Here is an 11320-nt window from a genome sequence, read left to right on the forward strand (position 1 = left end):
TGGAATGAGCTCCCGGGTGAGCTGTGGGCCCTGTGGGACCTTTCAGCATGCCATAGGACCTGCAAAACAGAGCCCTTCCACCAGGTCTACAGTTGAGGCTGGGGCAGTGAGGGAAGATTGATGGGGCCACCCTAATGTCAAGCTTCAACTTTGGTTACCTCGTCTCTCCTTCCTCCTCCCTCTAGAGGTAGGAGGAGGGTTTGGAGTTTGGGTTAGGGGGGTTTCTCCGCCATGTTGTTGGGTTGTTGGTCTACTGTATCTGTATTTTTCTGTCCATTTTAATGGGGTTTTAATGGGAGATTTTAACTGGACATCTGTAACAAATCTTTAATCGCTCCTTGCAGAGCAGATAAAATAAAACAGTAAGGGCTCCGTCGGCGGGCCCTGTCCGGGATGAGGAAGGGTGCCGATAGGCCCCTTCCCCTGGAGTGACAATCGGAGGACCCAATCAGCACATGCAAAGCACCTGCCAACTGGGCCCTCCGATTGTCAGTCCGGCGGCAAGGGACCAATTGCATGCGGCTCATAATTGGTCCCTTGCCGCCGGACTGACAAATCAGGAGGCATGAAGCGCCTCCTGATCTTCCCCCCCTTCGAGTTCGGCCGCATGCGGCCCCCTGCCGCCATTACCTGTCTCGTCTTGGAGAGGGCAGGTCACCAGCTTGGAGGACCCAGCGACGGCGGCGGCGGGTGCGGCCACGACCACCAACAAGACACCTTGCCACCGCCCCACACAGCCAGCAGCGGCCTGCGGCCCCAGCTCTGGGAGCGGCAGCAGCAGCCGGCGGCCATGCACGCTCCAGCGGCGCCACTGCTGCCCACCGCCCCACCCGCCGCCCCGCCCACTGACACCACACATTGCCCACTGCCCCACACTGGCAGGTGCGGCCGGCGGCGACGGCTCAAGGACTAGCCGTGGCGCAGCCAGCTCCCGCAGCCGCAGCAATGGAGGAGACACCGGCCAAAGAAGACCGGGCCCATCGCGTGTGTCCTGGCCTCCAGAGCACATGCAACGCAGGCAAGCCGGGGGGGACGGGGGAGCCGCTGCTGCCTCACACGACCCCCTATGGCCAGCCTCAGGTGCAGGTGCAGGGTGCGAAAACCCAAGAGATGCCCCACCCAACTCACCAGGCCCGCTAGCGCCCGCTGTATTTACCCTACAGCGGGCTTAATTTCTAGTTTAGTAATAGTAATAGTAATAGTAATAGTAATAGTAATAGTAATAGTAATAGTAATAGTAATAGTAATAGTAATAGTAATAGTAATAGTAATAGTAATAGTAATAGTAATAGTAATAGTAATAGTAATAGTAATAGTAATGAACTGCAGTCAGGTTGCCATAATCTGAAGGCAACCTGACTGTACTTCACGCACACAAACACATTTCCCTCCCTGTAGACAGGACACGGATTAGATTGACATTCTTTTTTTATAGCAGATGTTTATTTTCCCTGGCCACTACAAAGAAAAGAGCCGTTGCATGTACTGCTGATGTTGCCTTTGGAGAGATACGTGTGCAGGTGGGAGGAAGATCTGACTGAGAGCAGGTGACACAAGCTCCGACAGGCGCCTTCCTACAAGATAATCTTCATCAGCAGAAGTCCAGTGAAGGTTGGGAAGAGGAGCCCGGTGGTCTGAAATCCCCTAGAAGCTTTAGGGCTACACTTGCCCTCTTTGAAAGCCAGACCGGCCCCTCGGATAGGGGAAGACCGTCCTTCTTCTATTGCTAAGCAAATATGCCTGGTGGCGCAGCCCTTCATGATGGTATCAATGATTTTCTCACCTGGATACAGAAGACAAGGTGAAAAGTCAAGGCCTCCCTCCATTCCCAGGAACTGCTTCCTGAAGATCATAAACATATAAGAAAATAGAATGGCCTATCACACTGGGGGGGGGGAGTGTCTGCTCTGATTCTGAAGTCCATTAACCCAGTCCAGGGGTCCCCAGCATGGCAACTGTGAAAGCCAGAGCAACCACCCACTCACCCTTTCCTAGTACCTACCAAATGTTCTGAGAAAGTGGGTGGGACTTGGTTTGGAATTTGCCCAGCAAGGTGTCTAATTGGCCACTGGTGGTTTGATCATCCGTGTAGATTTTTTTAGAGAGTTGATTCAATAGCAGCTAACACTGGTAGGGGCTCATGGGAATGGTAGTCCATGAATATCTAGGGAGCCACAGTTTGGCCACCCCTGGCTAGGGGCTTTCCTATTCTCAGAGCCATTCCGCACCGGGATCCATGTGGCAAATTGTTTGCTGAACGAAAAATCGCCATTTAAAATAGTGGAATTAGGCGTAACGCATACCTGCCTTTGTAGTGGAATCCAGTTGCGTTTCTATCGTTTCCCACAGGGTTCCGGTCTCTGCAAAAATCGCTAGCCAGGAAGCGCTATTGCTAAGCTGTGTCCCACCCCTGGCCATCAAGCAGCCAATAAGTGGCCGTTATCATGCTCCCAAACAACCCCTTTCCCTTTAAGGAAAGTTTAAAAACACACACACACCCGTTGCAACGAATATGCATTGATTCGTTGCAACAGAGAGACCCATCCAGCTAGCAGGTGGTGTTTGAGCTGCCGTTTCATCGTTGCCACGCTCCCCCCGAGGTAAACCCCCCCCCCCTCACTTGCGCGATTTTCGGCCAAAAACAGTGTGAAAAATAAAGTGAAAATAAACCAGCAAACGGGCCTCTTTGATGCTTGTGTTTGGTGTCTTTAAACAGAGGGGCTGCAGCCAGGGAAGCCTCACTGGGTAAACGAAGGCTCACTGGTGCGTTGATCTCCACTCGCTCGGAGGAAAAAAAATGGCGATCGCTTCGCCGGAAGATCAGAGGAGAGAGCCAGGGGGAGGGACTTTGCAGAAACCGCAACAATGGTAACGCACAGAACTTTCCCGCTAGTGTTGCTGATTGGTTGCAGGAGTGTAGCGCTTTCCGGAGGGTGAATCCACTTTTTGGGATTTTCCTGAAAGCGCTACAACGAAGCACTTTTTGCAGATCAGTTTCAGGAGTGTTGCAGATTGTCAACAACGTGCATAATGGCAAAACTGTAGCGATTTCAATTAGTAACCATTGTGCTATTTTGGACGAATGCGGAATGGCTCTCATTCTTCTTCAATTTCTCCCCCTAGTGGTCAATTCTATGTTAGAGCAGTGCATGTCCAGCATAAAAACCTGCAGTGAAAAATCTAATTTCCATTAGGGGAAGCAAGACATGTGTGGAACAGAAACCCACTTTGAAGAAACAGGGACTCACAAGCAATGAAAACAAGAGTGTGGGAAAGCCCCAAGACCTGTGAGCACAACTTCAAAGTCCCATTCTGCCATGGAAGTTCACTGGGTGAGTGACCTGAGGCCATTCACACACCCCCAGCCTAACCAACCTCACAAGGTTGTTGTGAAGATAACATGGAAGTGGGGCAAAGTGATCCGGGGAGGGAAAAAATGCCATCTAAATGTCCCTATAAATAAAAATCATTGCCCAAAAGTCAACCTGACTAAGAAAGAGGGAAGTGCTCCCCAAGCTCATTCATTGCATGCAAAATCAGACTTACCAACACGTGTGGATGAGACCATCTCAAAGCAAAAATCCTCATCTCCAGTACAATTGATCTTTTGGGGATCACAGGTTCCATTGGTAGAGAAGCAGGCCGGGCATTGTATTCCATTCGTGACGTTTTCCGCTGGGGCTACTGCATGCAGAATGAAAAATGGAGCAAAAATGAGCAGTGCAGAACATGGAGCAGAGGTATTGAGGTGTTGAGCAATACATTTCAATCCAAGAATCTTTCTTCTTGGCACTTTGCGCTTCCGTCTTCATTTGAACAGCCAAGCTTGAGGGCTAAACAAAGCACAGGATTCCATTATTCTTTAATTATTTATAGACAGTGCATCTGCCAGGTTTTGGCATATAGTGACTTCTCTACGCCAGGGGTAGTCAACCTGTGGTCCTCCAGATGTCCATGGACTACAATTCCCATGACTATCCCTGCTCTATGTGAAGGAGTCTCAAAGGAGCTTACATCTGCCTTCCCTTTCCTTGCCCCATAACAGACATCCTATGAGGGAGGGGAGGCTGAGAGAGCCTTGATATTACTGAAGAAGAGAATTGGTTCTTATATGCCGCTTTTCTCTACCCAAAGAGTCTCAAAGCGGCTTACAATCGCCTTCCCTTCCCTCTCCCCACAACAGACACCCTGTGAGGGAGGTGAGGCTGAGAGAGCCCTGAGATTACAGAAGAAGAAGAAGAAGAGTTGGTTCTTATATGCTGCTTTTCTCTACCCGAAGGAGGCTCAAAGCGGCTTACAGTCACCTTCCCTTTCCTCTCCCCACAACAGACACCCTGTGAGGGAGGTGAGGCTGAGAGAGCCCTGAGATTACAGAAGAAGAAGAAGAGTTGGTTCTTATATGCTGCTTTTCTCTACCCGATGGAGGCTCAAAGCGGCTTACATTCGCCTTCCCCTTCCTCTCTCCACAACATACACCCTGTGAGGGAGGGGAAGCTGAGGCCATTCACACCCTGATATTACTGCTCTGTCAGAACAGTTTGGTCAGTGCCGTGGTGAGCCCAAGGTCACCCAGCTGGCTCCATGTGGGGGAGTGCAGAATAGAACCTGCATGCCAGATTAGAAGTCCACACTCCTAACCACGGCACTATTTAATGGTCAGGGTGACTTTTTAAAAAAATGCATGTCCCAGTTATCACAGCTCATGACATTCTGCAAAACCTGTTTTGTTTTCTGCCTTGTATGAAGGTCTTAGAGGAAATGACCCTGTAGCATTATCTCAAAACTTTATCAGGACCCCTGATGGGATCCCATGCCTCATTCCATCTTGCCAAAGAAATCCCAAAGGAGGAAAGAGAAGGCTTGATGCTCTTCTTGCTATCCTCATTTATTTATTACTCATCACAGAATCTCCCATGATTATGGTTATGATTTTTGGTATGATTAATAATCTGTTGTAAGCTGCCCCAAGACCTTTATGGTGAGGGGCAGCTCAGAAACCCAAATCTCCCCCCCAAAAAATATTATTATTAATTTAATTTCTAGATGCCCCTCCCTGCACAGCAGGATCAAGGTGGCTTAAACCAGGGGTAGTCAACTTGTGGTCCTCCAAATGTTCATGTATTCTCTGGCAGGGGCTCATGGGAATTGTAGTCCATGGACATCTGGAGGGCCACAGTTTGACTACCGCTGCCCTACACCTTACTGGGGGAGCCAAGAGAGCAGAGAAGGACCACTTTTCTCCTCAAGGGGGACCTAAAGCGGCTTGTGTCATTCTCATCACCTCCATTTTACCTTCACAACAACCCTGTGAGGTAGCTTAGCCTAAGAGCATGCAACATGATATTCTTGTTGAAAGTTGGTAAAATGTGGTATGGATCCTAATTCTGTCAGGTGGATCGATAACTGGTTGACTGATCATACCCAAAGGGTACTTGTAAATGGTTCAGCATCCTCTTGGAGAAGAGTGACAAGTGGAGTACCTCAGGGATCTGCCCTGGGGCCTGTGTTGTTCAACATATTTATAAATGATTTGGATGAGGGTTTAGAGGGGATACTTATTAAATTTGCAGACAATACTAAACTGGGAGGGGTAGCAAACACAACAGAAGACTGAATCGGAATACAGGATAATCTTAATAGGCTTGAGAAGTTGGCTAAATTGAATAAAATGAAATTCAAAAGGGACAAATGTAAAGTTCTTTCTGCATTTAGGTAGAAAAAACCATATACACCAATATAGGATGGGGGAGACTTGTCTTGGCAGTAGCATCTGCATAAAAGATCTAGTAGTAGGCCATACAATGTACATGAGTCAGCAGTGTGACTCAGTGGCTAAAAAGGCAAATGGGATTTTGGGCTGTATCAAAAGGAGTATCGTGTCCAGATCACGGGAGGTGATGGTACCATTTTACTCTGCTTTAGTTCGGCCCCACTTGGAGTACTGTGTTCAGTTTTGGGCACCGCAGTAAAGAAGGGATGTAGACAAACTGGAGCATGTCCAGAGGAGGGCAACAAAGATGGTGAGGGGTTTGGAGACCAAGGAAAGGTTGGGGGAAAGGTTGGGGGAGCTTGGTCTGTTTAGCCTGGAGAGGAGATGACTGAGATGGGATCTGATAACCATCTTCAAGTATTTAAAAGGCTGCCTTGTAGAGTGCGGAGCAGAGTTGTTCTCTCTTGTCCCAGAGGGACAGACCGGAACCAATGGGATGGAATTAATTCAAAAGATATTCCATCTAAACATCCGGAAGAAGTCCCAGACAGTGAGAGCAGTTTCTCAGGGGAACAGGCTTCCTCGGGAGGTGGTGGGTTCTCCATCTTTGGAGATTTTTAAACAGAGGCTGGAGAGCCATCTGATGAAGATTCTGTGAAGGTTCAAGCAGCTGTCAGGTTACAATGGAGGAGCGATAGGGTTGTGAGTGTCCTGCATAGTGCAGTGGGTTGGACTAGATAACCCAATCCCAACTCTATGATTCTAAGTTTCCATGGCACAAGCAGGGATTTGAACCTGGGCCTCCAAGATCATAGCTGACACTCTTTGTCATCACACTGCGCTGGTCTCAAGGCATACAACCATGCCTGTATCACCCACCAGGGATGCAGCCTCAGTTGCAGAAAGGAGCCCATGGAATGTGCTGCATCAGACACAACAGATGAAAGGACAAAGCAGAGGGTGGAACAAGACGAGGGTGGAACCAAATAAATATATAAATAAAAGGTTCTCCTACATTGTGGTGTCTCCATCAAACAGGAATCATCGATGCAACAGATAGAGTAGGACTGGATGGTTCTTCCATTCCCCATGTTCATGGACTTCCCAGGCGTCATGCAGGCCTCGGCAGATTCACAGTCTTTCGCTATTGTCTGAACCGTGACGTCTTCTGCAGTAAGGACAGAAAGCAAGACAGTTGCGTAGTGACCAGGAAGGCCACTGTCCCTGGGGTGAGGAGGGTGGGCTGCCCTGGGGTTGCCATGGGGGTCACAAGGATCCCTCAGAGCACTTTCTCAAGAACCACACCTGGTCAGAGATGGGCCAAAACTCTGTCCACAAGTGCAGCATAGCTGTTCTCCCATAGCAATGAATGGCAATGCTCCACTTGTGGAGGAATACACAGCACTGGAGAGGGTCTAAGGCCATTCTCCACATCTACTGTCCCATACATAAAGTATCCACCCTAACCTTCTTGGAACCCAACATGGATGTGAGGGTGGTCTGGCTGCCACATCTGTCACCCCATTGAACACCATGGTGGATTTGGCTGATCTAGACTGGTGAACCCAACTGAAAGCAACACATTCCTCAGTCTTAGGGCACAACAACGAGGGGGTGGGATTTACCAATGAACAGGCCTGCTTAGGTCTGATCTTTGAAAATTAGTCATGTGTGTGGATCATAATTTGGGGAATAGTATCACATGGGTATCACTAAGGAGGTCAGTCCTCAGTACTGGGCTTGACCAAAATAATTGGAAAGAAAACAGCTTAGCCCAATGAACCATATTCTAGATCCAACGGAATTTAACTTCCCTTCTCGCTACTACAGACTCTTACTACATTCTTCAGTGTTCAAGCTGATAGCCAAACTTCTGGACAGCAAAAATAATGAACTGGGAGGGGTGGGTCCCAGTGAAGAAACAAATATAGAATAATACAGACGCACTGGGAAACCAATATGGCGTCTGAAGCGCCACAAGCTAAGCTATTGTATGACCTTATACTCTGTCAAGAGATTCCTTAATAAGTTGAAGTAGGTTGTTAAATATAAAAACCGTCCCTGTAAGGCGAAACGTGTCGGGACTTGTGTGAAATAAGAATAAAAGAATTATCGAAACTGAAGAGAGACGACACTATATAAGTCTAATTCGGATATTTTATTGCCATATTGATTTCCCAGTGCATCTGTAGTATTCTAAACCAGTGGTCCCCAACCTTTTTGTCACCGAGGACCGGTAAACGCTTGACAATTTTGCCAAGGCCCGGGGGAGTAGTCTTTTGCAAAGGGACGTCGCAGCCGTCGACTGAGCCCCTGCTCCACTTGCTTTCCCTCTGGTGCCCCTGACTTCCCGCTGCCCGCTGGGGGGCGCTGCCAGCAGCAGCTGTGCAGTGCCAGGCCAAGGGGGAGCCCCAGCCATGGCGGCCGCTGGAGAGCACCAAAGGTGAGCCGGCAGCCCCCGAGGCAGCAGCCAGGGAGGAGGAGCTGCGGCCCGGTACTGACTGATCTACGGACCGGCACCGGTCCCTGGACCGGGGGTTGGGGACCACTGTTCTAAACTTCTGGACAGGGCTAATGAGAATCCAGCTGCCAACGCTGTCTTCCGGATGTTTCTAAAACACCTCAGCCCACCTGGGTACTTTGTTCTTGCCCCCACCTTGTGGAATGAGCTCCGGGAGGAGATCAGGGCCCTGACGGAACTAAAGCAGTTCCGCAGAGCCTGCAAAAGGGAGCTCTTCCGCCAGGCAATTGGTTGAGGTCAACCAGAATCAGCAACATCTGCAGAGCCCTTAAAGCCTCCTCCCAAGAATCCATATGCCCAACTGAACCTGTTTGAACCATTATTCTGCTTAGACTGTTCCCTTCGGTTACGATTGCTATTATTACTGTTATTATTGTTGCAGTCCATTTTATATGTTATATAGGGAAAAAGCACCATGTACTGCCATGGGGAGGGCAGTATACTCAGGGTAGGGTGTTATACAAATATGAATGTTATAATGATACTAATAATGATATTTTAATTTTATTTTATTCTATGCAGACTGGGGGGCACACATTTAGGAACAGTTTGATGCAGGAGACAGCTGCATTTGTATTGGCCCTTGAATTGTCCCTTTTGACGAAGAAGAATTCGTTTTTACATCCTACTTTTCACTACCTGGAGGAGTCTCAAAGCGGCTTACAATGGTCTTCCCTTCTTCTCCTGCCAACAGACATCCTGTGAGGTAGGGCTATTTGCTCCCATCTTGAGCCAGGCCATATAGCAGTACATCATGAAACGTACACCTGGCCAATTAGGGTTTGATTTCGGGACGAAGCAATTAGACGATAGGAAATATTGTAAAGTGTCTAAAATGGAATTGTGTTGTTTTTAAGGGTTTTGGATTTGACTGCTCTCACCTACCGCTCACCCAAGAGGTGGCCTAAAAATCACCTAAATAAATTAAAATAGGTGGGGGCTGAGAGAGCCCCACGAGAACTGTTGACAGGCCCAAGGTCACCCAGATGTGGAGGAGAGGGGAATCAAACCCAGTTCTCCAGATTAGCATTCACTCCTCTTCACCCTCTTAACTACTCCACCATGCTGGCTCCCTGCAAATGCAGATGTGATGAGCCCTGAGCAGGAACAGGACTGATCCAAATTGGGGCTCATGCAAGGACAATGACCTAAGTGCCTGAAGGTGGATTGGGTGGAACCTCACTCTCTATCCAAGCAGAACTCCCCTTGCCTGGATCTGCAGCCTGTCTACCACCTTGGATCAACCTGTGGTCCCTCACACCCACCTAGAGAATTCTCTATAGAGATGATGGCACAGGTGTCTTCATTAGCGTCACAGAGTTCGGGCTCACCACTACAGCTGCTGCCAGGGCTCGAACAAACCTCACACTCCAGAAAAGCTCCTAGAGACAGAAAGAAAGGGCAGCATATCGAAGGGCATGCTTCTCTCCTCTGCTTTACCCTCACTCCGCCCGCCCCGAGGTTGATGGGACTGACAGGGAGTGACTGGCCCAAGGTCACCCAAGGAGTTTCAGGGCAGACTGGGGGTTCTTGCTCTCTTTCTTACCATCGCTAGTTTTTCTTGGTGTTTCCCCCAATGGGAAGTCGGAGCTCTCCGAGGGCGGATCAAGCACAGATATGCGATATGGAGCTCCCTAGCAGAGCTAGTTTTGGAGGGTGTTTCTCCCCATAGAAAACTAGAGCTCTCCAAGGGCAGATCAAGCAAAGATTTGTAAAAATGGAGCCTCACAACAGTGCTAGTCTTTCTTGATGGTTCTTCCCATGGAAAGCTGGAGCTCTCCAAGGCAGACCAAGCACAAATTTGTGAAAAGGAGAGCCGTGGCAGTGCTAGTTTTGCTTGGTGTTTCTCCCAATGGACAGCTGGAGCTCTTCAAGGGCAAATCAAACACAGATTTGTGGTCTGGAGCTCCATATCCGTGCTAAGGACCCACATACTAGGCTTTCGCCTGTCCATAACTAGGCTTCCTTTTGGTGATAACCACAAGAAGGTTAAGCTCATGGGTTCTGAGAAGGGGCTTGGGAAGGAGACAGATCTTGGGAATTTCAGCCAAGAGACACCAGTGGGATGTGACCCAAGAGAAGCCATCGGAAGCTTTACCCAAGGGGCTACTCACCCCCTCCCTTACCTGTTGTGAGAAGCACAGAGAAGACTAAGAGCCTTGGGAGCATCTCGATGGTGGTGGACAGTATGAGAGCAGATGTCAAAGCTCTTGTTGATGAGGCAGTTTCTCAGGATCTGTAACAAAATCCCATCGGGTGACTTTCCATGTGGTTCATGCAACTAGATAAGGAGCTGGAAATCTACCACCTCCTTCAGAACTGCAAAAATAATTTTGCTCCCAAAATTCAAAACTCTCCTTGTTCTTTAGTAGACTAACTATGTGAGCGCGTGCATGCTGTGGTCACTTACCTTTGGATCAACAGCCTTCTAGCTTCATCCCTAGATGACCTAGAATGTGGTCAAGAGGACAAGAGAGACACAAATCCTCTAGGGAAAGTCAAAGGGGGTGAGATTTGGCGAAGGTCTCTCCACCAAGATAGGACAGTGGGAGCTGGAGGGTGGGAGAGAATTGTGGGGAGATGGGCAGGTGACTCCGTCGGATGAAAGATGGAGAAGTTTGAGGAAGGAATATTATTATTATGATCATTCTTATTACTGTTTTCATGTATACCCTTTTCTTGCTGTCTCTCCATAGGAATGTCCAGTAGGAGAAGTTTGGGGGCTGAATTGTTACCTTCAAAAGCAAGGAATGCTCAGCAGCTTTTTGAGAAATGCCCTCATCTTAACCGACACTGAGCACAAAGAAACAGTGTTCCAACTTGTCGCCAAGGGTTTCCAGGCTCTCTTAAGATTCTAATTCTCTTAAAGTGACTGTGCCCCATTTACCACAGTAGATTGTGAAGGAAAAGAGTTGTCCCATTGTCCAGGTTGTACCTGGAATGCAGGCATGAAGCATAAAGTCTTTTTGGCCCATGATATGGCGCATACCGAAGGTTACAGTTCTTGAGCACATCTCACGAATAAAAAGAAACGCTGTTTTGGATGCCTCCCTGATCTTCTGGAGATGAATCATAATCCTGAGGATTTA

The 11320-nt window shown here is 48.6% G+C and overlaps 1 protein-coding gene across 2 annotated transcripts; it reads right to left on the reverse strand.

Annotated features, from left to right (window-relative positions):
- Positions 1–1421: 1421 nt before the first annotated feature.
- Positions 1422–11058, reverse strand: LOC143837234 (phospholipase A2 inhibitor gamma subunit B-like). Of its 2 annotated transcripts, none has more exons than XM_077336840.1 (6): positions 10967–11058; positions 10358–10467; positions 9497–9613; positions 6726–6878; positions 3547–3684; positions 1422–1783 (listed from the first exon to the last, which is right to left on the reverse strand). In XM_077336840.1, the coding sequence occupies exons 2-6, from the start codon at positions 10398–10400 to the stop codon at positions 1575–1577; spliced, it is 660 nt and encodes a 219-aa protein (XP_077192955.1). In that variant the 5' UTR covers positions 10401–10467; positions 10967–11058; the 3' UTR covers positions 1422–1574. The 2 variants fall into 2 exon arrangements, with proteins under 2 accessions (XP_077192955.1, XP_077192956.1); XM_077336841.1 differs by lacking the exon at positions 10967–11058 and adding an exon at positions 10904–10926.
- Between the last annotated feature and the right edge of the window lie 262 nt (positions 11059–11320).

This window comes from Paroedura picta, chromosome 5 (genome assembly GCF_049243985.1).
Source record: "Paroedura picta isolate Pp20150507F chromosome 5, Ppicta_v3.0, whole genome shotgun sequence".
In the NCBI taxonomy this organism is placed as follows: domain Eukaryota; kingdom Metazoa; phylum Chordata; class Lepidosauria; order Squamata; family Gekkonidae; genus Paroedura; species Paroedura picta.

Excerpts from the sequence above, each read along its gene's own strand:
- LOC143837234 (XM_077336840.1), bottom strand. The coding sequence starts at position 10,400 with ATGCTCCCAAGGCTCTTAGTCTTCTCTGTGCTTCTCACAACAG. Across the intron at positions 9,614-10,357 it reads CTCTGTGCTTCTCACAACAG|GAGCTTTTCTGGAGTGTGAG; the intron begins GTAAGGGAGGGG and ends TTCTGTCTCTAG. Across the intron at positions 1,784-3,546 it reads GGTCTCATCCACACGTGTTG|GTGAGAAAATCATTGATACC; the intron begins GTAAGTCTGATT and ends TTCTGTATCCAG.